The sequence below is a fragment of the Eublepharis macularius genome, chromosome 4, assembly GCF_028583425.1.
Source record: "Eublepharis macularius isolate TG4126 chromosome 4, MPM_Emac_v1.0, whole genome shotgun sequence".
Taxonomy (NCBI): Eukaryota; Metazoa; Chordata; class Lepidosauria; order Squamata; family Eublepharidae; genus Eublepharis; species Eublepharis macularius.
Window position 1 is genome coordinate 170,014,971 of NC_072793.1, and position 26,896 is coordinate 170,041,866.

Sequence of the window (26,896 nt, forward strand, 5' to 3'; positions counted from 1 at the left end):
CTATTTGCAATGGAAGCAAAAGTTTACTCATGAGAAGCTAGGAGAGTGCCAATAGCTCAGACAGGGAGAGTGGAAAATATCCCCTCTGTGAAAAAAACCGTGGGTTTCGCCACTTCCCTGACCTGTCACAGCCAGGTTGGTTTGGGTAAAGTGTGTGAATAGGATCTAGGAGGTCTGTGTTCAAACCCCTGCTTACCACTGACCTTGGGCTGACATTGGGCCAGGCACATATCAGCCTAATTTACCTCACAAGGTTGTTGTGAGGATAAAGCGGAGGAGAAATGAATGTAAGCCCACTTTGGGTACCTATGGGAAGAAAGGTAGGGTATGACATTTGATATAAATCTTTTTGCCTATGGTTTTCCAGGAAAGGATGATCTCTCTGGCTGTTGCTTCATCCAGTAATGCTGCAGCTCTTTCAATGGGAGGCAGTACTGTTCATTCAGTATCCGAACTACCCTTAAATACTGGAAACGGAGCAGCAGAGACAGCCTCTAGTCTATAATAACAACAGTATCTGGCCATCTGTAGCAGTCATAACTCATCCATAAATAAAGCTAAATGCCTCAAAATTGGCCATAAGCTTTGGGATGATTGTGGGAATTGCAAAGTCAAGCATGCAAAGAATCGGAACATGCTGGCCGACATAATCCCCAGAACTCCCTAGCCCCCCGCTTTTTTGCTTTAGAAGCCACAGTTGTCTGTGACAGGCCTAACATGTTTGAAATTAAAACTAAGTGTCTCAAAATTGGCCACTGGCATCAAGATGATGAGTTGCTGTGTGAGAAATGAAGAAAATGAGAATGGTGGCTAATGTTATCTCCAGAACACACACACACACACACACCCTTTCCTGCTATTTTCAATGGACGTGAAGGCTGACTTTTTGTGGCATGCAATAAGAAGGAAGTGTGCTTACAGACCCAGCTTGCAGCTTCAAAGCTCTAATGAGATCAGGCTAGTATGAGCTAATAGGGCATGCAATACTCAGAAAATAAAGTTAACCATTTGAAAATGGGGCTCCCATTTCAGATGAAAGAGCCAATTTGGTGTAGTGGTTAGGAGCACGGGACTCTAATCTGGAGAACCGGGTTTAATTCCTCACTTCTCTATTTGAAGCCAGCTGAGTGACCTTGGGTCAGTCTCAGCTTCTAGGAGCTCCCTCAGCCTCACCCACCCCACAGGGTGATTATTGTTGTGGATATATATAATAATGAAATACTTTGTAAAACGCTCTGAGTGGACATACCCTGAAGGGCAGTATATAAATCGAAGGTGGAGGTGATGGTGGGACATACTGAAGGAAATCACGACAACCCGAGAGAAAGATTATCTACAGAAACCCCAGCCCCCCCCCCCATTCTATTTGCAATGGAAGCGAAGGAACTTGGTTTGTGGCAGGCACAACTCATCTGAAAACCTACCCACCAGCTTCAAGATTATGAAGTCATTTGCAGTACGAAAAATGAAAGGGATTGGAACATCATGGCCTAGAACATCTATATGCGTTTGCAGTGGACGCATGAGAAGCTGGGAAAATGCTGGCAGAATAGATGGGGAAGGTGGGAAATTGCTGTTCTCTTCTAAAACAAAAGGGGTTTAACAACATCCCTGACCACTCAAAGCCTGTATGGTGTAGTGGCAAGACTGCCTCGCTAGGATCTGGGGGACTCGGGTTTGAATCTTCCTGTGTCTCCTTGGTGACCTTGGAGCAGTCACTTATGGAAATGTTATTAAAATAAGGACTTCGCCCCTTACCCTGAAAGGATTAGAAAGGGTTAAAGTGACAGAGTTGCTTTTCCTAGACAGGACGCAAAGGGGAGCGGGCTACTGAAGTCCTCCAACTTCCTGTTTTTCGGGCTCTCGCTTGGCTTTCAGGAGAACGAGAGGACTGAGGCTGGAGCTGGATCGGGGCATGCCTGGAAGGGTAAAGAGCGGCGGGGCGTGGAGGGAGAAGCTCCCCCGGGCCGAGCAGGCTGTCACTCTGGGCCCCACGTGCAGAGCAGGGCCGGGAAGGAGGGGGGTCAGGTTGGCCCTTTCTTTGCTTCCGAGGAGGGATGTCGGTTCTGGTCCGGTCCCTTGAACCGGGTTTGGATCTGTAGCAAGGAGCAGGAGGGGGTCAGGTTTCCCTCCAGGTCGGGAACAGATTCATTTGCAGCAAAGGAATGTTTTGGTTGCCTCCCCGCTAATTGCATCCTGTCCCCTTCTGATATATGTCCCCTTCCCTCCCCTATCTCCCCTCCTCTTCTGTATTTAACCAGTTTAGATCATGCATCTGACGAAGAGAACTTGATTCTCGAAAGCTTATGCTACAATAAAATTGGTTAGTCTTAAAGGTGCTACTGGACTCTTTTTGAATTTGCAGCTCTGGAGTTCAACATGCTCTGCTAAAAACTCCAGAGCAAAGCGGGCTGATTGGCTGGCGGCTCTTGTGCAATGAGCTTTTGGTGTGGCACGAAATCTGGCTTGTCAAGGGAGGCATCGGACTGTGATGGGTACTAGAGATGGGCCCATGGCGACCCCCGCCCAGGCCTTGGAAAGAGGAGGGCGCCTGAACCTCCGGGGTCTTGGGAGGGGGAGAGATATTTACTTACTTATTTATAGCATTTTATAGTCTGCCTTTCTCACCGAGCCTGAAGGCGGATTACACCGTATGTCAATACAATCAATGGCTAGGAGATCCAATAGATGCAGTAGCGGGTGTGGGTTTCATAGTCTGTTTTCGTAAAAAGAACCTTTTCCTTGTTGTGACAAATGGAACTACTTTGGTGCAGGAGGAGGTGTGTGAATACAGCTCTTGTGAGAGATAATCGGGACCCAGAGCAGCTCACATTCTTCTCCTTTCCATGAGGATAGTTTTAGGTGGGTAGCTGAGTTGGTCTGCAGTAGAACAGCAGGATTTTGAGTCCAGCGGCACGTTAGAGGATTTTAGGGTGTAAGCTTTAGAGAGGCAGAGGTCCCTTCTTCAGACACAAGCAGGAATGGAAATCCTTGAGCCTTTATATCCCAATCCCAGCAGCCCTATCTGAAGATGGGAGCTCTGACTTTCGAAATCTTACACCCTGGAGATCTTATTGGTCTCTAAGGTGCCACTGAACTCATATCCTTCTATTCTCCCCTCCGTTTTATCCTCACAACAACCCTGTGAGGTAAGTTAGGCTGAGAGGCTGTGACTGGCCCAAGTTCTGCAAGTTTCCATAGCAAAGTGGGAATCTGAACCTTGACCTTCCAGATCCTAGTCCAGCACTCTGACCACTACGCTATGCTGTCTTCCTGAGACTCATGGTGGATTACATTCCATGGCTGGGAAATCCCATAAACAAAGCAACAGGGTCTGTGAGTTTCATCATCTGTTTTCCTCCAAAGAATCTTTTCCCTGTTAAGGCAAATGGAACTATTTGGGAACAGGAGATGAAGTGTGAATACAGCCCAGATGTGGGAGACACGGCAGACTACCACCACCACTCCCTTTGGCTGGGGTGTGCATCTTACATTGCCTGGGATTCTCTATGGCCACATCCAGATTTGGGGGGTGGGGGGATCACGAGATCTGTCCTTCTTAGCAGCTTTGAGGAGCTTGTAAGATGGGCCTACTCAAAATGACCGTTTTGAAAGATTTTCTTTTGTTGGTTGAATTATATCTGGGTTTTGTGTAATTATAGAGCAGGGTGTTCTTATCATTGGAAGAAATACTGGCTTCTAAATCTTGTGTGCGCGTGCACGTGCACACGTATGTAGATAATACTTCTGTCCTTATGGATTCCTGTCTACCAGGAAATGCCATTTTTCCAGCGCACCATTTTTCCAGCGCCTCTCCTTTCTGGGGAGTCTGTGTCTGAGCAGATTGTCTGGGGCTTGCTCTTCTTTTCCCCTTGAGCCCTACGAACTCACTGACCTGAGCAATTCTTAGCCATCTACACATGGCCCTAAGCATGCTGGATCAACGTGCATCAAAGGAGGCATCATCTGCCTATGAACCCAGCCCCTCGAGATCCTTTCTATAAGTGTGAAAGATCCTCTCTGTGAGTGAGAAAGTTAAAAACGAAGAGTTCCCATTAAAAGGGACAGAATCTATGTGTGCACTTGCTGTGCGCATAGACATCATGCCCACGAACCAGTGATGGCAAGAGGTGGGGCAGCACATAGATGCACATTTGCCTCTCTATGTGTGTCAGGTCATCTATACAGATATGTTGTCTTGAATGATTTTGGAACTCCATGTGGGACTTCCTTTCGTGCTGTCCTCTGTAGGTGGTGCTTGCATTGGGGTGGGTGAATTTCATTGGGGTGGAAGACTGGCTGGGCCATAGTTCAGTGGTTGTGAATATGCCTTAAATCTAGGAGGTCCCCAGTTCCGTCCCAGGCACCTCTATCCAAAGCCAGCCCAAATAATATGGTTGGAAAAGACTCCAGAGAACCACTGCCAGTTGGAGCAGGCAAGTGTGGAGTGGGTGGCCCAAAGGTTTGATTTGGGAATAAGGAAAATTCATGTTAGTCTCTCTGGGGAATGAATGCCATTGCTGTTACAATGAATTTGCTGCTCTTCAGAAGAGTTATGTATTCATACAGGACAGACCAGGTGGGAAAGTTCTGATTCAAACCTTTAAAAGAAATTCTAAACAATTTAATGAGAATTTAAATGTATGCATTTAAAAAAGAATTATGTGTATACAATTATACTGATGTAACTTTATCTGTAATTTAGGTATACGACCAGTAGAAATACTAATAGAGGAGACAATATCACTTTTATCCATTTTCTCTCTTTCCCATTTCTGTCTCTTTCTTCCAGAGAGAAGCCAAATCAAGAACACTGTGATTCATTTTAACATCACTGAGTGATCACCCCATATGAAAATGGAGAGGCAAAGACCCACTATAGGGGAGGTACCAGAGGGGAGAGTAAAATCCCCTCATGTCCTCCAGGCTGGGAGTATTGGAGAGTTCCTTCAAAGGAGACCAGGAGAGCCGATGCAACAGCAAGCAGGGGAGGGTTCCCTTTCCCTTGCGCAATGGGAAGTCCAGTGGCAGGAGTTCCTCAGGACACTGGAAACCCCTCACTCTGGATGGGGAAGCCCCCACTTGCCAGCAAAACCTTCGCCCTGGGATGATGCCAAGGCCTTTCTGGCCTCCTTTGAGCAAGTGGCCGAAGCCTGTCAGTGGCCCCAGGAAGAGTGGGTGACCCGACTCCGGCCAGCCCTCAGTGGAGAAGCTGAGCAGGCCTTTAATGGTCTGGATGTCAGAGACAGAGAGGATTATGGGAAGGTGAAGGCAGCCATCTTGCGATGGGATGCCATGAGCCGGGAGAAGCAGCGTCAGCAGTTCAGGCATTTCAGCTACCAGGAGGCTGAGGGGCCACGCGGGGCTTACACCCGACTCCAGGAAACATGCCGTGGGTGGCTGAGAGTGGAGAAGCACAGTAAGGAGCAGATCTTGGAACTTTTGATCCTGGAACAGCTGCTGACTGTCCTGCCCCCAGAGATTCAGGGCCGCGTGAGGGAAAGCGGCCCCGAGAGCTGCTCCCAGGCAGTGGCCTTGGCCGAGGAGTTCCTGTTAAGGCATCGAGAGGCTGTGAGGCAGGAAATGCAGGTGAGGCCCTTCTGCTGTGTGTGTACAGTGTAGGGGAGGGTCTGGGGCTGAAATCTCTCTCCACCCTTTTAGATGAGGGGGAAAGCCACTGGATGAGGGTGTGGTCTGCTGCTTTCTTTCTTTGGAAGCTCAGTCCAGATTTGGCAGGGAGTATTATCTCTCCAGCTGGGAGGAAGTCACTCTTCCTCTCAAATGGCAGGTCCTCTCTTTGTTTGGATTGCTGTAATTTTTAAATTAGAAGTTCTGTTTTCTCTTTCTTGCACAGTAAAGGAACTGCTAAGGGGGGGTGGTAGAATCTTCTCCCTCTGTCCACCCCCTCTTCCCATCTTTGTTGCTTTGCCCTGAAAGGGTCCCTCTCTGCTTTTGCAGGCGTCCTTGGAGGAAGTGACTGGAACTGTTTCTGAGGCAGGCCAGGAGCCCTCTGAGATGAAGCTGAGGCAGCTCTTGATGGGCATCAAGGAAGAGGACGACGGAGAGGCCAGTCTGCTGGGTAAGGAGGGAGGGAGGCCTTTTAGGGCTTGAGATCTGGGAGGATTGGGATCTCATTTTGGGTTTGAACAAGGTTGAAGGGAAATAATATTTATTTATTTAAAGTTGTATCCCACCGTGGCTAACAAAATAAAATACACATAAGTCAATTAAGTACAACTAAAAGAACAGTCACAACAACACATCATTAAAACTGGTAATCCAGAGCTAAAAAACATACAATATATAAAAATAACAATTAAAACGTTTAACATAAAGCATCTGGCAAAAAGGAAGGATCACTGAGGGAACACCAAACAAAACAAAGTCTTCACCTGCTGGCGGAAAATGGCAAGAGAAGAGGACACAGGAATCTCCTTGGGGGGAGAGTTCCAGAATTGTTATACCACAACTAAGAAGGCCCTGTCCCAGGTTACCCCTTGCCTAATCTCAGAGGGCGGGGGCACCTGAAACGGCCTCTGAAGATGACCACCGTGGTCAGCTGGGTTCATGAGGGAGTAGGTGGTGGGGGTGAGTGAAATTTCCCCTAAATTTGACAACACTGACGGAAATCTCATGAAATCTTGTGAGATCACCGTGGGGTTACCTAGCAACCAAAGCACTGGATTGTCAATCCCGGCAGCAGCATCTGGGACAGAAACCTGAAGGGATGAAATAGGTTCTCTGAATTCCCAGCTTTCATTTTTTAAAAGTCTATAATCCTTTTCATTTTAGAGATACGCCTTTCCCCTTCGTATCTCCACAATGAAAGGTTCTCAGTGCTGGAAATTCAGAGGACCTGTTACATGTATTGTTATGATGGTATATCGATATAATGATATTCAGTTGCAGATTTGTTTTTAAAAAGCCCCTGGGGGTGGGAATGGCCACTGTGCAACAGGTGCTGTTTTGAAAATCTGAACCTTCTCACCCAATAGGATAGCCATCGAGGCTCTTCATAGAGCTCTCCCAAAACTTTGCAGTAAAGGAGGTTTGAGAAAGACAGGAGAAAAGCTCAGGAAACCCTGTGAGGAGCATGAATGCATCATGTTACAATGGGGGAGCGGGGGTGGGGGCGGACAATTTTATTTATTTATTTATTTATTTATTTATCCGTTCGATTTTTAGCCCTCCCCGCGAATGGGCTCAGGGCGGAGTACAATAAAATGCTCAATAAGTATTTAAAAGATATATATAAATAGATTTAAAATCCAGAGAACATAAATACATAAAACAGCATTTCCAACAGCATTGAACACAGGACAGATTACTAATGTGTAAATGGTCAGAGAATGTGCAAAGAAATAAGAAAGTGAGGGATGGTGAGGAAAACTAGGGAGGCTGCAGAGAGAGTGGGAAAAAACGTGTGAGAGGAGCCTAGAAAAAAGAGCAAGAGAGAAGAAAACAGGAGAGTGCAGAGTTTGGTGAAAAAGATGTAAGAAAGAATGGGGAAAATTTTGAGGGAGTATGAAAAAGAGAGAAAGGGAGAAGAAAATGGGTATACATTGTGGGGGAAAGAGTGGGAGAAAAGAGATACAGGGGAGGACTGGGAAAGGTGAAAGACGGGCGAGAAAGATAGAGACAGTAGAAGGTGAAAGTGGGATGTTTTTAAAAAAACCTGCAAAGGAAGAGAGAGTAGAAAATGTGTAGAGAGAAAAGCCAGGAGAAAGAGAGAGAAGCCAGGGGGGGCAGGTAGAGAGGAAAGGAGAGATAAGGTGGGGGCCAATGAGGAGCAGTATGATTTCCCTCTCCTGCGATTTTTGCAGCTCCCCGACTTGTCTTTTAATAAAAACATTCACAAGGTATTCTTTCAGAGGAGTTAGCCGTGTTAGTCTGTAGTAGCGAAATCAAAAAGAGTCCAGCAGCACCTCCAAGACCAACAATTTTATTGTAGCATAAGCTTTCGAGAATCACAGTTCTCTTCGTCAGATGCATGGAGGACAAGAAGAAACTGGTCAAATATAGAGGAGGAGAGGGGAAGGGGGGGAGGAGAGGGGAGATGCAAACAACTCCTTTGATGTGGAGATGCAAACAGCTCCTTTTGATATGGGGATCAGTTTGCTTCTGTAAAGGTTCAAAGGAGTTTGCCCTGTTAGTCTGTAGTAGCAAAATCAAAGAGTCCAGCAGCACCTCCAAGACCAACCAAACAAAATCCAACGGGAAGCTGCTGAATTGGAATTCATATGTAAATTTGACTCTGTCAAGCTGGGACTGAATAGGGACTATGAATGGTTATTATCACAGGTAACTGATTTCCTTTACAGAGGCGGGGTCGGGGAGAGTCCAGTGGCACCTGGCGTGGGCTTTCGGGGACCACAGTTCTCTTTGTCAGATGCATCTAGCGGGGAGGGCTGTGGTTCTCCAGGGCTTGTGCTGCAGTGGAATTGGTTGGTCTTGGAGGTGCTGCTGGACTCTTTTTGATTTTGCTACTACAGACTAACACGGCAAACTCCTTTGAACCTTTACAGAAGCAAACTGATCCCCACATCAAAAGGAGCTGTTTGCATCTCCACATCAAAGGAGTTGTTTGCATCTCCCTTCTCCTCCCCCCTTCCCCTCTCCTCCTCTATATTTGACCAGTTTCTGTTGGCCCTCCATGCATCTGACGAAAAGAACTGTGATTCTCGAAAGCTTATGCTACAATAAAATTGGTTAGTCTTAAAGGTGCTACTGGACTCTTTTTGATTAAGGTATTCTTTGGCTTTCTAAAGAAAAGTATAGTATAAATCAAAATGGGTTAAAAATTACACAAAAGCAACAGTGAAAAACTCTTTGAGTAATTTGAACTCAGGAGATGTGCTTTCTGTCACTTTGGCGGTCACATTCTGTCACATTCTTTGGCGGTCACATTCTGTCATTCTGTCACTTTGGCGGTCACATTCTGTCACTGCCAAAAAGGCCCTGCTCTTGATCAAAACCAGCTTCTTAAAGTATACTCAGAAATGAACTTGAATACAATGCAGGCATTTTATAACAGCTGCAAGGTTTTCTCACGAACTCTCAGGCATCCATGACATGAGCCTTCCTTCGAAGCAGAGAGAGTGTGATTGTGCGGCTGAGGGACAGAGAGGTCAGGCTTCCCTCTGTGCTGTGCTCTCTCAAGAACTGCCCATCCCAGAGTTGGTTGTTGTGGGTTTTCCGGGCTGTATTGCCGTGGTCTTGGCATTGTAGTTCCTGACGTTTCGCCAGCAGCTGTCCTCTGGTCCCCCTGTCAGCAGCTTCTAAAGTGGGAAGCACCTGCCAACCACAAGCCTCACCAGCTTTGCCCACTTTCATGAAACATGGAGGAGGTGCCACACTGGAGAATGGTGTGTAGCCAAGCCCCAGGTGGCATATTATAACAACAACAACAATATAACATTTGATTTATATACCGCCCTTCGGGATGACTTAACACCCACTCAGAGTGGTTTACAAAGTATGTCATTATTATCCCCACAACAAAATACCCTGTAAGGTGGGTGGGGCTGAGAGAGCTCTGAGAGAGCGGTGACTGACCCAGCTGGCTTCAAGCGGAGGAGTGGGGAATCAAACCCGGGTCTCCAGATGAGAGTCCTGCCGCTCTTAACCACCCCACCAACCTGGCTGTCAAAAAGAGCCACCTGTGGCTCCCATGCTACTGAAGGAGGATCACTGCTCTGAGGAGGGTGATCTCTTTAGTCTGGAGTTTGGCAGCCCGGTTGCAGCTGTGCTGGTCTGTTAGAATAATAAAAAAGACTGGAATAATATGTTAGGAACAACCAGTTTCTTAGAAAATAGCAAACTCTGTAAAAAATTTTCAGACTTCCTGTTACATTAAAAAGCCAAGGGCAGAGGGTGTGGCTATTATAGCAGGCTATGGTATAATTTTAGAAATGTAAAAAAAAGTCATATGAGAATTAAAATAGAAACTTTTTATAAACTATTAATGGGATGGGACTGTGGTATATGTGTGGTAGGGGAGAGATTTAATCGGGCCTCCAAAGTTGATGTTTGAGCCCTGAGTATACTCCTTTCTGGGTAGAATGTTGGAGAACATTCTGTGGCTGCCACATTGCATTTGATAGTTTTAAACTTTAATAAATAAAAATACAAGTATCTCCTTGTCCTTTCAATTGTGGGGTTTGCCCTGATGAGGTACTGGGCTTTCTCCTTTGTGTCCACTTCCTCATTCAGGCGAGTATTTCTTGTTCCAGGATTGAAAAAGCTACAACTGATTTGGGTCCAAAATTTGAGGAAATTTTAAGTGCAACTGCAGGTCCTGCTGGGCCTGCAATTTAGGATAATGTTTAGTGTTCAGCCATAAACACCAGAGAATAAAAGCAGGCATGGCATATTTGGTATGAGGGTGAAGGGAAGAATTCCGTCCCGCCATTTCTTTTTAAAACAAATATGGATGCATTCTCATTTGGAGGCAGGGAAGGAAAAAGACAGTGTACAATTTACTACTTGGTGAGACCTGGCTAGGTAAAAGGTGTAACCAGATACGCACCTGAGGCAGAAAACACGTCCTGCCAAAGGAAACAAAATATGAACCAGAGCAGTTAGACATGACCAGTTAGAAACTTGGCTTCTTGCAGGGGTGGTAACTGGTTCTCTCTGCCTTTGTTCAAGCAGGTGATATGCAAGAGAATGAAAATGATGGTGGACTCCAGGCATTATCATTGGACAACACTGAGAATGAAGATTTGAAAGGAAACTTCAGGAATGAAGATGGACCAAAGAGGAAGGAGAGAAACCACATGGTGGAGGGGCGGGATAAAACTATTCCTTTTCAAGGTGGGGAATTCCAGGAAATCCCAACCCAAGAAGAAAAGATAACCCAAAAGAGAAGGAACAAAGGCCTCAGTGCTCACCTGAGAATCCACACAGTGGAAAATCAAAACAAAAGCTTGGTGTTCGGAAAGAGCTTCAGTCAGAGCACAAACCTTTTTTCATATCAACAAATTCACTCAATCGAGAAACCCTATCATTGTTCAGAGTGTGGAGAGAGCTTCAGTCGGAGAACAACTCTTAGTTCACATCAAAGAATTCATGCAGGGGAAGAGCCTACTAAACTCCCAGAATTAGAAAACAGCTACAATGGGAGATCACACCAGCACAAGCATCAAAAACCCCACACAGCTGAGAAACTGTATCAAGGCTTAGAGATTGAAAAGAGCTTCAGTGGCCATATGGTGCCCCAAAGTACACCCTCAGTGGAGAGACGGTATCAGTGCTCAGTTTGTGGTAATAGATTTAGGCGGGCATCACACCTGCAGCAGCATCAGACACTCCACACAGGGGAGAAACCGTATCAATGCTCAGAGTGTGGGAAGAAGTTTACTCGGGCATCGTCCCTGCGCCAACATCAAAGACTCCACACGGGCGAGAAACCATACGAGTGCTCGGAGTGTGGGCAGAGATTTGGTTTTAGCTTTCACCTTCAGCGGCATCAGACAATCCACACAGTGGAGAAACCGTATCAGTGTTCGGAGTGTGGAAAGGCCTTCTGCCACCGCATAAGCCTCACTGTACATCAGAGGATCCACACAGGGGAGAGACCGTACAAGTGCTCGGAGTGTGGAAAGAGGTTTAGCCAGGCATCCCACCTCCAAAAGCATAGGAAGATCCACACGGGCGAGAAACCTCACGAGTGCCCAGAGTGTGGAAAGAGATTTAGTTACCGTTCCCGCCTCCAACGGCATCGAAGTACCCACATGCCAAAAACCATGTAGCTGCTCAAGATTGCAGCAAGAGCTTTTCTGCTAAATTAAACCTACAATTGGTGGCTTAGGTCTCCCTCGTAGCATGTAGCACTTTCGATCGGCTTCAGCTGAAAAGCCAGCTGCCGCCATTTCTTAAAAAGCGTGGCAATCCATGCTGTGATCACATCCAGCGAATCAAATGTGCTATATGTGGGGCTCCCTTTGGAAATGGCATGGAAACGTCATTGGTCCACAATGGTCGGGCTGTTCGCAGGGGTTGATTACAGAGATCATAACAGCCCCATGCTGAAATATCTGCACTGGCTACCTGTTTCTGGTGACAATTCCAAGGCCGGTTGCCACCTCATCTCAGAAGGCAGGGACATGCGAAGCAGGGCCTCTGAAGATGATGGCATTGGTTGAGTCAGTTCATAAGGTGGTTGGCATTCCTTCAGATATGTTGGTCCCGAGCCATATAGGACTTTAAAGGTCAACACCAGCACCTTGAATTATGCCCGGAAACAAATTGGAAGACAGTGTAGATGAAACAAGACTGGAGTGATATTGTCCCTATAACCCATTCCAGTCAACATCCTCGAGGCAGCATTCTGCACCCACTGACATTACAAACACTTTTCAAGGGCAGCCCCACAGACAGTGAATTACAGTAATCTAGTTTACACGTAGTCAGGGCATACATCACCATGGCCAAATCTTTTCGTCTGCTAACCAGACAAAGCTAGTTAAAGGCAACCCTAGCAACGGCTGCCGCCTGCTTATACAGCAGTAGGCCTGAGTTCAAGAGCGACCCTCAACTATCAACCTGTTCCTTCAAGGGGAGCGCAGCCCCCTCTGCCTTGTACTTTTGATCCACCGTGTATTCTTACACCGTCAGATGAGCCTGTGCTTTAATTACTGGGGGTGTCGAGGGCTTGGAAAGAGTTCTGTGATGGACGTTTTTAGTCATTGCCCCTTTTTGTGTATGGAACTCCCTTTCGATGGAAACTGAAGCTGCCTTCTTTTGCCTTTTTGGAAACTGATACAAACATTTTGTTTTGCAAAACATGAGGGGATAAGATTTCCATGCTGTCTGTTACGGGCATAAGGCTGTGCAACCAGCCGACATCCCAAATTTGCAGGTTGTTCTTTCCTGGCAGGGATGCCTGAGAGGGTGGAAGGACCAAAATGGCCGCCAGGAGTGACAGTGGAATGCTCTTTTCATTGAAGTCAGCACTTGAGTCACAAGCGGGGGGGGGGGGACACCTGTCACTCAGCCTTTTCTGATGGTCCCCACAGATACTGTCTTCAGGAAGCAATGTTTGGAGAGGCTGGGGTGGAGGTCAGAAAGTGGGTCTGGTTGTGGATTTCATTGAAGCCTCAAGATGCGGACAATGCCAGAGATGGAATGTTTTTCCTGACTCTCTCTGGATGGAGGGAATGCCCTACACCAGTCACAGGGTGGGGGCATAATTTTCTAGGAGATCAAAATCTTTTCACTTGGAAAGAAATACATCATACACAATCCACTGAATTCTGATGGAAAGAAAGACATCTGAAAAGTGGCTTCGGTGGTCACTTTTTTGTGTCCGAGTTCAACTGAGACACTGCATGTTTATAAACTTGATCATCCAATTCCTGCCAGCTGGTCACCAAAACGGGGTGGGTGCAGGGGCCAAGCATTATTTTTATTGACACAGTACAACCTTGTAATATGCCCTCCTCCACGTACCTGTATCGCAAGTCCCTCATCTCATACAATCAGTCTCATGAACCATGAAGGTTTGTTTTAGTTATGAAATTACTGGTACATAGTCTACATTTCTGAAAAATGCCCGCTTTTGTTACTTTTGGTTAATTACAACACTCAGTCAGAGTTCAACAAGTTTGCTAACTATTTTGTAACTTTTTGATCACTAAAAAGAGGTCTAACCGATCAAGGTGGCAGGAAAGCGTAGGCCAATTACCGTAAAGCTTTATTTTCCTGGCCTTTTTCAATGCAAAATCATAAACTTCTTCCTCTAAGGCAATTCCTTTTGCAAGTTCACAGTCAATAGACAAGATGTCTAGGAGCTTGACTGTTCTTGCCCCATTGCAGAACGCTTGCAGTTCTTGAGGAGGGCTAGCTTGCGGAAACTTCTTTCAGTTTACTACGCAGTAATTGGCAGCACAGAAATAATTGGTAGGGCTGTGCACAGGTCACTGAAATTAGTTGCCACAACATTGTAATAATTTTCATCTTGATTTTGTTCATCTGCTTCCCTAGCGATTGTATTGTTGCCTGACTGCAGAAAGGCCTTGTCAGATTTGAAAAACTGGAGGATAGATTTCTTTCCTTTAGTTTCTTACTGTTCCCTTTCTTTATCTACGTATGTGTCTGGCTGCTTGGTTTACATTCTGTTGCCAGCCTCCAGGTGGAGCCTGGAGATCTCTTGGAATTATAACTGATTTTCAGAACACAAAGATCAGTTCCCCTGGAGAAAATGGCTGCTTTGGAGGGTGGATTCTATGGCATTATACCCTGCTGAAGTCTCTTCCCCTCCTCAAACCACACCCTCCCATACTCCACTCCCAAATGTCCAGGAATTTTCCACCCTGGAGCTGGCAACCCTAGGCCCAGCATTTCAGACTGTTGCTTGAGACTGCTGCTCAAACACTGCTTCTGATTGGATCCAGCAGATCTCACAAGATCTGGACAATAGATACAAGGAAATAAGTTTCTATCTATGTCCTCAGGCATGATCTATAGTTGGTCCTCAGTGTCCTCCTCCTCTTTTCCCCTCATGGTAATGATGATTGCAGGCTGGCCAGGCCCCGCTTGAACTTCAGGCCCCAGTAGAGTGCACCCTTCTCCCCGCCCCCCCACATAGGGGCCCTGGGTGCGTATTAATGGAACACAAGAAAGAAAATTTTTGAATTAAGGATACCCCAACCACCGTCACTCCCAAAATCAGCCCAGTGGAGCCTGAGCATGCTACTTCCCTTCCAAGAGCAATGAAGGTGGAGTTGAGTTGAGCATTATTTAATATGGGGGGGGGGGGGAAATGGAGGGGGCAATGTGTATCTCTCAACCCTAATTGCCTCAGCCTTTCTCTCCAAATGAGCTCTGCAGAAGGTTTTTTTAGGATCTGACCTAAAGAGCCCAATTTCTCCCCATGGATGTTTTGTCTCAAAGAGGGCAGTGACCCCTTACTTGGCTGGGGGTGATCTTAGATGTGTGTGTGGGGGGGGGGTGAACATGGTGAAACATGAATCTCCCCCCCAACACAAGCCCTCCCATACCTCCTGTTTAGGAGTTGCCAATATTTATACTGGTCTCTCTGGCTGTCCCTTCAAAATACCTTGGATTTGTACAATTACCAGCTAATGTCGTTCACCTCAACAAGGAAAAGTTTCAGCTTCTCATTTCCACACATTAAGTCACAATGCATGGGACAGGAGATTTTTCTCTTAGCAACCCTCCCCTCACTGTGACTCCTATGTAGTCCTGGGAGTTGTTTTAAAAAAATGTTTCCAAAGTGTTTAATGTTAGCATTTTCATCTGTTGGCTTGTTTCTTTGTGAGGGATTTCCCTCCTATACTACTCAAGCCCTTTCTCCCAGCCTAACCTACCTCACCGGGTTGTTGTGAGGATAAACTGGAGGAGTGGAGAACAATATTGTGCATCTATATGGGGTGGCTTGGATATTTATATCTATTTTGAAATTTTAAAAATGGAGGTATTTATTGGAGTCCATGAAAAACCTGTTTTTATTGCAGCATTTAATTTAGAAATGTATCTGACTGTTTCCTTGAGGACCTGAGAAACTTGGTGGGGGTAGAGTATGTTGTTAAATGATGCTATTTTTTTAAAACGAGCCAATTCAAATAGTTTTTTTTAGTTCTATCGACATTGTCTTTTAATTTAATTACATGCAAAAAGGTTTGTTCCAGTGCATGTATACTGTGTTTTTTTACTATTTGTCCCAAAGAGAAATACCCCACTTGGCCCAAATTCAGAATATAAGACCATGGGCTGATCACTTTCTCTCAGTGTACTTTTTGCAATGCAGGGCCATTGCAAAAATGAACGGAGGAGTAGAGAGCCATATGTGATTCCCTGAGCTCCATGGCGAAGGGTGAGGTAAAATGTACTTGCTCCCTAAGGATAAATATTTCCCATCTGAACTTGATTTTTAATAACTATAATTAGTATCTCATGGTAATGAAAAAATAACAATGAAGGGATGATAATCTCTTTGCCTCTGTGGTCTAAGAAGGTTCATTGTCCTATACAGGATACAAAGGGGGGACACACAAGTCCTCCAACTGCCTCCTTTTGGGATTGGTCTTTGCTCAGGAGAGCTGGGGGAATGAGGCCAGAGCCAGACTAGGGGACTCCTGGAAGGTTAAAGAGTGGCAGGGCAGAGAAGGAAGACAAGCTCCTCTTGTTGGGCAGTCCTGCAAGGGGGTCTCAGAAAGAAGGAAGCCAGGCTGCCCCCTTTTCTCTTCGTAAAGAAGGGTTACCAGTTCTGGATCCAGCCTTTGGAGCTGAGAACTGCAGCGAGGAGCAGGCAGAGATCAATTTTTCCTCCAGGCTATGGACCAGATTCCCTTCCTGATCTCTCTAAATGAAAACCCTTGTTTAAAAGCACAGGGGCGGGGCAACTTCAAGTAGTTGGCAACTCTATCACAAAGGCAGGTGGGCATCGCAGAATCTGGCATGGCAGGAGAGGGCTTGGTATACAGGTGGCACCGTGCCCCCCCCCCATCTGAATAGCAACAACATTCAATTTATATACCACCCTTCAGGACAACTTTCAGAGTGGTTTACAAGGTATGTTGTTATCCCCACAACAATCACCCTGTGAGATGGTTGGGGCTGAGAGAGCTGTGACTGACCCAAGGCCACTCAGCCGGCTTCAAGGAGGAGAGGGGAATCAAACCTCCAGATTAGAGTCCCACCGCTCTTAACCGCAACACCAAACTGGCTTTCTGAGAGGAAGGAGGTGTACCCTCTGAGTTCATTCTTGCAGGGAGCTAAAAGATGACGAAATCCTATGCGAAGTCCTTGGGCACGTTTTGGCTCTGTAGGAGGAGTTTACCATCTGCTTCTCTAAAAAAGTTTCCTCTGTTAAGTTAAATGGGATTCTTTTAGAGCAGGAGTAGGCCAGCCTAGACTCAGCAGGCCCCTCCTTCATACATGCCATATAGCCTGGAGTATCTCTGTGTGTCCATCTTGACCTCTGCTCCACTTGTTTTCCCTTCTCTTCCTACTCTTGGTAGTGGTTCGGCTCTCCTTGAAGGGGCAAGATTCTGAGAGGAGAAGACGTCAGAGTTACGGCCCCTGCTTCTGGCCACCATCTGATGCAAGTCAGCCATAACAAGAGGGTGGCGGGTGCTTAATAACCCAGAAACAAATGGGACGGCAGGCAGAGGTTTCCTAATATTGGTGTAGGTCAGAAACTCACAATTTAAGCTAGGAAAGGCTCAAAGTTTAAGTTTCACTCCAGCCACAAATTCACTCAGTGGTTTCACACTCCCCTTCACCTACAACATGGGGATTATAGTACGGGCCTACTCTGCAAGAGTATTGGAAAGATTTTTGAAACCAAGTACATGAATTGCATTGAATACTTTACTCCAAAAGAAGTCTATATCAGGAGCATGCTATGGGTCATACCGGGATGCAACACGCACCAATTTTCCCAATGTGAAATGGCCCTGAGGAGATATCTGCCCCACTGGGGTAACATAGGCCTTGATATGGGTACCTGGACATTTCCCAGTTGGGGGGGGGATTAACCATCTGTCACATTGTACTCCCAGCATCAATCAGGGGCCCACGTGTCTGCTTTTTTGGGGAGGAAGACCTCTGGAAGCCCCATTCAAAGAACTGTCTGAGACCTGAAAAAACACCAGGATTGAATTGCTGGCAGTTGAAAAATGACTGCTCCACAAAATTTAAGAAATATTGGAGCTGTTAAACAATTTGGTATTCAGAGCCCCTGCCACCCCCTCCCCACCACAGGCCAGCTGTATGCACCCTGCACCAAGTCTCTAATCTGCCCTTTCTGGGCAAAGCGATCAATAGAGTAGTAGCCAACCAACTCCAGGTTTTAGACAACACTGGTGCTTTGGACCCTTTTCAGTCTGTATTCAGGCCAGGCTATGGGGGAAACATGGCTCTAGTGGCTTTAGTTGATGATCTCTGTCTGAATGTAGAAAAAGGCCATGCTTCTTTTTTGCTCCTCCTGGCTCTATCTGCAGCCTTTGATAGAGTAGACCATGCTATCTTGTTGAGGAGTTCAGAGACAGAAGTGAGTACCAATGGATGTGCCTTAGACTGATTTAAATCATTTCTCGTGGAAGGAACTCAAAGGGTGGCCATTGGAGATCAGCTATCTCCAGAAGGGAACTATCTTGTGGAGTTCTGCAGGGCGCAATCTTGTCCCCCATGTTATTCAACCTCTGCGTAAAGCCTTTAGGAGAACTAATTAGTAGCTATGGAATTGGATGCTATGAATATGCAGATGACACCCAGCTCTATATCTCACTATTCAAATTGTTGTGGGATGCAGTAGAGATCGTGGGCCACTACCTAACAGTTGTGGTCAAATAGCTGAAAGAGAACAAATTGAAATCACAGAAGAAGAAAATGGTGCTGGTTGGGAAGGCAGAGATCAAGTACTCCTCACTTTCAATGGAGTTTGTCTGGCCCTTGCAGACTCATTTAAGAGCCTAGGGGTTATACTGGATCCAAAGCTACTGCTAAAAAAGCAAGTTAAGGCAGCTGCAGAAAATGCTTTCTACAAACTCAGCCTAGCCTGGAAAATGTTCCCTACCTCGACACAGCTGATCTGGCCACCTGGATCCATGCCAAGGTAACTCCCAGATTTTACTACTGTAATGCACTGTACATAGGTCTTCACTCAAAATAAACTGAGACCTAAGTTGCTGCAGAATAATGCAGCATGGTTATTATAAAGAGCTTGCAGGAGCATGGATATTTCTCCTATTCTGCAGTCACTCCATTGGCTACCTGTCAGTTACCGTGCTCAATTCAGGGTACTGGCTATCACGTACAAAGCTCTTCACGGCCTTGGTCCATCATATCTACAGGACTGCCTCACTCCCTATGTTCCATGATGGCAGCTTTGCTTATCTGAACAAGGCCTTCTGCAGGTGCCACCTTGCACATGGACAAAATCAACAGCTGCCTGTACATGGGCATCCTCTGTGTTGGCTGCCACTTTATGGAATGGTCTACCTGGGGAGGTTAGGAGTGATTCCGCACACGATGGATAATGCACTTTCAATGCACTTTATCAATCGTTTGAGGTAGATTTTTTGTTCCGTACACGAAAAAATCTGTTCCAAATGATTTATAAAGCGGATTGGAAGTGCATTATCCAACATGTGCGGAATCACTCTAGGAAAGCTCCCACTCTCCTCGCCTTTTGCAAATGATGAAGAACTGAATTATTCAAGAGGGCTTTTAGTCATATAGGAGGGCTGTACTGTAAGGAAGTGGTGTCAAGAGATGCATCAGTAAAGGGATAAGGAGGGACCACAGACTATTGCTGTAAACACTGAGGAACCATAGACTTCACTATTATCGCTATATGTATGATCTCACTGGGAATTTCCTATGTTGTTTAATATGTTAGACATGGACTTGCTTATGCTCTGTTTCAACATTTTCAAATCTTTTTTAAATCTTGCAAAATTGTGTGCATATACCCATTACATGTTTATTGAAATGTCTTTGGCATTGAATGTACTGACTCTCACTGTGCAATCCGCCTTGGGTTTCAGTGAACTATAAATAATGTAAGAAAGAAAGGTGGACTATAAATAATGTAAGTAAGTAAATAAATAAATGGTTGAAAACCAGGGGGGTTTTTTACCCAGAGAATTCAGTTTCTCCTCAGGACAGAATTCAGAACCTTTGTTTATTTCTCTGGTGGTTTAAAGGCCAAATTACGCACAGGCCTGTTATTGACTAAACCGCCTTGTTTATTTATTTATTTTATTTACTTTGGATTTCTATTCCACCCTCCCCATGAAGGGTTCAGGGCGGATTACAACAGTTTAAAAACATATTAGAATTAATTTATACAATTAAAACCATAAATAGATTTAAAAGAAAATTTAAAAGAGAAATTCACTGATAAAATATACACTAATTACAATCAGATGGCGGCAATCGATAGGCAGCAAGCACGGCTCGACAAGATAAGGTGGTGGACAGCCCTGGCAGGGAGGGATTCAGGTTTTATATTCTTCTCCATTTTTTCAGCTGGTGGAGGCCAAGCCGTACCTCAACCATATGCCTGGTGGAACATCTCTGTCTTATAGGCCTGGCGAAACAATAACAAATCCTGCTGGGCCCTGGTCTCAGCAGACAGAGAGTTCCACCAGGCTGGAGCCAGGACCGAGAACGCCCTGGCTCTGGTTGAGGCCAGGCGGGCCTCCTCGGGGCCAGGGACCACCAATAGATGTTTCCCGATCGGAGCGTCCTCTGGGGCACATATGGGGAGAGGCGGTCTTGCAGATACGCTGGTCCCAGTCCACATAGGGCTTTGTAGGTACGTTGCAAGGGGGAAGCAAAGAGGTATGGGAGCCACACGCATACTGGGAGGGATGCTAGAACATCACATGCAAGTTGAAAAGGAGCAGGCAGTAAAGATACACTTTAACTGAGCCCAGTTATGCTGATCTGCAACCCCAAGTCCTCTTCACCCTGACAGGAAAAAAAGTGTGTTATTCCGTTTCATCAAACACAAAGAACTGTATTTCACATATGTGCACATGGAGGCTGGCTGGGGCTGCATCTTTGTGAGGCATGTTGGTTTACCAGCCTCAGTTTTGCTGCCAGGCGGGGTGGGTGGGTTGCAGGGCCACGCGCATCTTGCGTTCAGTTCCACGTTGAAGTCAGAATTCCAGCTAAGCTAAACCAACTTGCCTCTCTTTTTAATTTAAAAAAACACCATATACAAGCACAGGAATTTATCTGCACAATACTGAAACATATATTGGCTAATCTTCAGGCAGAGGCATGCCCCTTCCTCCAGACAGTCCACAATACTGTATTCAATCTTGCCTTTGTTGGATTGGTTAAGACTGCGCTTCTATACTAAATTTGTGTATTTTAGGAGAGTTTCTTTCGGTCTCTTTTAAATCATGTCCAGAATAAGTTGCTCAGCTGGTTGGCAGGGGAGGGGGGCAGTCCTCTTCATCACTGGTTAAAAGAACACCCCTTTCCCCTTTGTCTTGAGCATTAATAAGGAACAGTTTGTATACATGTACAGACAGGAGCCACTCCTTTTTGGGAAGGGCACTCACTGTTTGGCACAAAGAATATTTTGAAGGAGCAAACTATGCCCTTCTGCAGCAGAAGGGCATGGATTGGTTGGACACTGGTGACATCACAAAGGCCCTCCCTTTTAAAAAAAGTTGACAGGTTGTAAACTCTGGCACTGTGCTGTTATTTAAACATACAATCTCACACACAGCAGTTTAAACAAAATAAAAGTGTTAGAAAGTGAACCAAACCACAAGAAGAGGGGAAAAGGGGATGGGGGGACAGTTTTCACTATAGACACAGGTAAACAGTTGGGTTCAGCCCATTGGGGAGGAAGAATAATATACTGGGGCCTGTTTTTGTGTGCCCACTCTAAACCACTGCATCATTCTTGTCCAGATTCTCTTTTGTCTATTAAGGCATAGTTTAAAACAGGATCTAGCCTTACAGTCTGGCCATTTATAAGATTTTGCCCGGTGTGGATCATCTGATGCATAAGAAGGCTCTGCTGTTGATCGAAACTTTTCCCACAATCTGTGCATTGATATGGTTTTTCTCCCACATGTAGACTCTGATGTCTAAGAAGGCTCGATTTAAAAGCAAAACTTGCCCGACAGACAGTGCATCTGTACCTCTCGTCTCCCACGTGGGTCCTTTGGTGTCTGCTCAGACTGGATTTGTAGCTGAAGCTTTTCCCGCAGTCTGAGCACTTGAAAGGTTGCTCGCCAGCATGAATCCGCTGGTGGATGACCAAATTTGAGCTCCACCGAAAGCTTTTCCCACACTTGACACACTTGTACGGTTTCTTCCCCCGGTGGAGTCTCTGGTGCCTGGCAAAGTTCTGGCTGTGGTTGAAGCTCTTCCCACACTTGAGGCACTCATGAGGTTTCTCACCTGTGTGGATTCTCTGGTGAGCAATAAGGCTGGTGCTCCAACGGAATTTTTTCCCGCAGTCAGGGCAATTGTAGGGCTCCTCTCCTGTGTGGATTCTCTGGTGCCTCAGGAGGTTCGATTTGCGGCTGAAGCCTTTCCCACACACAGCACATGTGCTTTGCTTTTGTTCAAGACGCATTTTCTGGTCAGCTGAGATCTCATAGAGGTGGCTTGGGAGAGGTTGGTGCTTCCACTGCCCAGGTTCATTTTCCTCCAACTCCTCCATGTCACCAGTATTGCCAAAGTTCTTTTCCTCCTCTTCTTCCCTTTCGTTTCCTCCCGACCACACCTCTTGCGGTTCCCAGTCGCTCTCACTCCCCCATGCATCATCTGCAAGAATAGAATGTGGACATTAATGAGGGGGGAAACCCAAGCTGCCTGGGGAGGGAAAGTAACAAAAAGAGATTTGAGGTTTAGTATCAGCAGAAACGAAACATAGATATTTAGCTGAACATATGTGTTATGAATAGCTGCTTTATACAGATTCAGACTCCTGGACAACCCATGGCAGTCTTGACACAAGAGGGGCCCTGGCTCAGTGAGAGAGCATCTGCTTGACATTCAGAAGGTCTCGGGTTCAATCCCCAGCATCTCCGGTTAAAAGGGCCAAGTAGTAGATGAGACATGAAAGACTTCTGCCTGAGACTCTGGAGAGTTGCTGCCAGTTTGAGCAATACTGACCTTGATGGATGGATGGTCTGATTCGGTATAAGGCAGCTTCATGTGTCTACTCTGACTGGCAGCGGCTCTCAGCCAGAGTCCTCTCACATCGCCTCCTACCCAGTTCTTTTCAGTGAAGAGTTAGAATGCTGGTCTGTCTCGAAGCAGAGAGGAAGCCAGTGGAGGGGTGTGTGGAGGAGTGTCCGGTGGTTGGAACAGCTTTTCATGAAGGAGCTGAGCAGAGAAGGAAGGCAGCCAACAGGCTGGGGGAACCAGGCAGGAATGTGTGTGTGTGTGACAGGCAGGCAGGAAGGAAGGACAGAATGTGTGAGGTTGGGTGAAAAGGGGGTGGAATCAGCAGGAACTGCGTGCCTGGTTATTTGCGCATGCGGGCAGGGTCTGAAGGCTCTTGGATAAGGGTTTAAGCCTCCCCTGGAAGCTTTCAGAAGTGCCAAGTGGTACCACAATGGCTGTTCTGGCCTCTCAGTGTGGAGAGGCTTCCTTTCTTCGGGCACAGCTAGGTGATAGTGGCACCTAGGCAGAAAAACCACTTGAGTCCTCGTGTCCCGGGTTCAAGACCTGCTGCATGTTCTAGGACTGGCGCCATGGAGGCCCAGGAGCAATGGATCAGTATGACCAAGCGTCCCCGGATTTCTAGGGCACTAGAGCTCCTCACCCAGGGATGTCGAATCCTCGTCACTCTCCTCTTTGACTTCAATGCCAAGAGGCCCCCGTTCAAATTCTGATGAAGAGTGCTCTTCTGCAGGGAAAGTCAGGGCTCTTTCCTGGACCAGCTGTGGTACCTGAAATAACAGAGCATTTTATTGATTAATAATAATAATAAACAATATTTGGCATATATAGAACATTTTCACTGTTCGAATGCTTCATACAACTAATGCAGACTGGAGTCGAAAGGCTTGCAAAAGGCTGCCTGAACAGAGGCAAGATTTGAACTGAAGACTTCCTGGATCACCGCTCACTCTCCTAGCTAGCACACTAGACCCAAGAACGTCCCGAGTCCCGACCAGCTAAGAGGTCCCCGTCCTGGATTGTGTGTCATTTAGTGCCACATTTTGAATTCAGATGGTTTTAATTCTACCTGTGCTGTATGAGATGGCATTTTTATCTTTCTGTATTTATTGTATGGTTCTAATTTATATGGGATTTGATGCTGTGACCTGCCCTCAGCCCACTTGCGGGGAGAGCAGGCTAGAAATATAATAAATCCTGTGCCCCTTCCACCTTATCGTCCCCCACAAAAGACCAAGGTAAATATACTCTCACCTCCTCTTCCTGTCTCTCTGCCTCTCTTTGGCTCAGCAGGAAATCTTCAGCCAGGGTTACTGCACGAGAGCAGGTCTCCGGACCGCATTCCTTGATCCAGCTTTGCATCTCTGTGGGCAGGATGCTCAAGAACTGCTCCAGGATCAGCAGCTCCAGGATCTGCTCCTTGGAGTGCCTCTCAGGCTTCAGCCACTGATGACAAAGGAACCAGAGGCGGCTGCAGGCCTCGCGGGGACCCTCAGCCTCCTGGTAGCGGAACTGCCGGAAGAGCTGGCGCTGCACCTCCCAGCCGACCATGCCCTCACTGGCTGGTTCTTCCTTCACTCTCTCAGAGCCGCTGCAGTCTGGCCTGCTGCCATCTTCTCCTGAAGCTTGTTGGACCATTCCAGGAAGCCCAGGCTGGAGTCCGGTTCCCTCTGCTCCCACTGGCTGCGGATTAACCAAAAGTGCTCTTCCAGGGCAAGGGAGAAAGACCTTGCTGTCATCCCATGGTGCCGTCTCAGGTAGCTGTTCATTCCCTGAACACTGCACAGCCTTGAGGAATGCCTGCCACTGGGCACCCCAATGCTGCGCCAATGGCCCCTCGCCTGGCTCCCATTTCACCTGTTCCACTGTCCATCTCAGAAAGCGCCCAAAGGTCTGGGCAATGTCTGGGGCCTTTTCTGCCTCCTCCAATTTGGGGCCTGGGGAGAATTTTGTCTCTACCTGCAGCCAGTGTTCAAGAGCAGCCTGGAACTCAAGACACAGGCCTGAGGATCCCGCAGCAGCCATTTCCTCTTGCCCAACTCAGCCAGGTCCTCCTTGGCAAAATGTGGGAGGAACCCTGGGGCTTCTGCCTTCAGCCACTAGCAAGGCACACAGCAGCCGGTCCATGGGCTGGAGGGGAGTCCTTTGAGCATAGCCTTGACTACCACCAGCTAAAGCAGAGGCCGGCTCAGGCTTCCTTTGGATTATCAAGGAATGCTGATTGGAAGCAGACAAAATAATTCCAGTATTACTGTACCCTGTAAAACAGAACAAAAAATACCTTGCATAAATTGGATCAGAGGTTTTTTTTAATTTGAAAAGGAGAGGAATTAAAATAAGCCTCATACACAACAGGCATAAAAATATGACAACTGTAGCGAGAAATCTACATGTAAGCATCAATAAAAGGTTTCCAAATATCTAAAATATCTGTTTTGTTTATTTACTTTTTCCCAAAGGGGACATTGTTCAGGTTTTGCCACTTGATAAGATGATCGCAAGTCAGCTGCTTGTTAGATATGTTGTGATCAAAAACACTAAAGAACAGTAAAAAGCAGCAACAATAAAAGCAAAGCCAATAAAGACTGCAAAGAAACTGCGATGGTGCGAGAGGAAAATACCTCCAGAGGGACACTCTGAAAAGGGATTTCTAACAAAGACCTCAACAGATGGGCAAGTTTGTGACTGTGGGCCAGACAGTTTAATTTACCTCACAGGGTTGTTGTGAGTACAAAATGAAGGAGAGAAGAACAGTGTAAGCTGCTTGGGGTCCCTGTTGAAGAAGAAAGCAGGATACACGTTAAATAAATACATATTGGAGGAGAGGAGCTTTTAGAGATATGCTGCCTTTGCACATGGAGGCTCTATTTATGGAGGATATAACAAACAAAGCTTCCCTCCCCCTATTATTTCATCTCTTCCCTGGGGAAACCTGTCAGAGGAAGAAATTGGCAGCTTCCTATTAAAAGCACAGCATACAGTTTGCTCAGGGTTTTTTTAAAGAGGGAAATTGCTGGGGTGGGGGGCGGTAGGGAGGTCTGCTTTACTCATATGTTCCAGTCCCCCAGGCCACAAATGCGTACCTTACCTTCGTTCTTGCAATGCACCGCCCCCTATCTCTCCCCCCTCCCCAAACACCTCGTCATGAAGTACACACCAACCTCCCAGCTCTCTTCTTGCAAGGAAAAAAAAATCCCAATAATATCAGCTTCGTGGGAAACACCTCCGGAAGTGCATTGAAATTGACATCCGACACAGCCCTCCTCCTCTCCTCAGTTTCCTGCCTGGCTAGCCGGTGGGAACTCGGTGGGGAGTTTAACCATTCGAGGTCCAAAGCGGACGGAGACTGTGCAGACTAGCCATCATTGCATTGGAATGGTAAACATGAGGCTGCAGAGGAGAGGGAATCTCTGTCATGCAAAGGGGAGAGAAAGGGCACCACATTCCCTCTCATGTTCCTTTAACAGGGCTTGTGGCTCAAGGGTAGAGCAGCTGCCTGGCATGCAGAAAGTCTAGGGTTCAGTCCCTGGCGTCTCCAGTTAAAAGGATCAGATAGCAAGTGATGTGGAAAACTTCACCTGAGCCCCTGGAGAATGGTTGCCAGTCTGAGCAGGCAAGGGTTCTGAGAGCCAAGCTACAAGTGATGCCTTACACAGGTTGTCAGCTTTCCTCAAGTTTTGATGGGAAATGTAGGCGTCCTGGTTTTACAACTTGGCTCTCCATTACAGCTGCAAGACAGGGATGCCTACATTTCCCATCAAAACTTGAGGGAAGCTGACAAGTATCCAACCTGTGTCAGGCGTCACTTGTAGCTTGGCTCTGAGGCTGTGGTGCAGAATAAGGCAGCTTCATGTGTGTTCAATGTACAGTATCTTTAGTTGACGTATCTGTACTGAGCTGAATCACAGCACCTTTTCAAAAGGGTTTATTTTGTGGTTCCGTACTTTCAAGCAGGGAATTATCATGCCAGTGAAATGCCTACTGAGAAAAGGGGAATTGTCTCCTTTGGTCCAAATTACCAGGTCCCGGGAATTAAAGCCAAGAAGCAGGGCCCAGCAAGCTCCGATCCATGAGGAAGGATCTGAAGGAGAAGGAAGAATCCCTCCATGTGCCAACAATGTCCATCTGCTCTGTACATTGGACAAACCAGCCAACCTCTGTGCAAAAGAATAAAGGGACACAAATCTGACATTAAAAATGGCAACATCCAGAAACCAGTGGGAGAACACTTCAATCTACCAGGACATTCCATCAAGGACTTAAA

The 26,896-nt window shown here is 46.5% G+C and overlaps 1 protein-coding gene and 1 pseudogene across 1 annotated transcript; one reads left to right on the forward strand and one right to left on the reverse strand.

Moving 5' to 3' along the window:
• The first annotated feature begins 1,890 nt into the window (after positions 1 to 1,890).
• On the forward strand, positions 1,891 to 15,573 carry LOC129328704 (zinc finger protein 436-like). The gene is made up of 4 exons (XM_054977942.1): positions 1,891 to 1,927; positions 4,793 to 5,589; positions 5,959 to 6,079; positions 10,654 to 15,573. Exons 2-4 carry the CDS (start codon positions 4,852 to 4,854, stop codon positions 11,751 to 11,753), a joined length of 1,959 nt encoding a protein of 652 aa, XP_054833917.1. The 5' UTR covers positions 1,891 to 1,927; positions 4,793 to 4,851; the 3' UTR covers positions 11,754 to 15,573.
• A 4,209-nt stretch (positions 15,574 to 19,782) lies between these two features.
• Positions 19,783 to 26,896, reverse strand: part of LOC129327816 (zinc finger protein 850-like) — a 57,783-nt pseudogene continuing 50,669 nt past the window's right edge.

What these genes read in the sequence shown, in the direction of transcription:
- LOC129328704 (XM_054977942.1), top strand. Translation starts at nt 4,852, where the DNA reads ATGAAAATGGAGAGGCAAAGACCCACTATAGGGGAGGTACCAGAGGGG. An exon ending in CTGTGAGGCAGGAAATGCAG is followed by an intron (nt 5,590 to 5,958) that starts GTGAGGCCCTTC and finishes CTGCTTTTGCAG; the next exon opens with GCGTCCTTGGAGGAAGTGAC. An exon ending in CGGAGAGGCCAGTCTGCTGG is followed by an intron (nt 6,080 to 10,653) that starts GTAAGGAGGGAG and finishes TTGTTCAAGCAG; the next exon opens with GTGATATGCAAGAGAATGAA.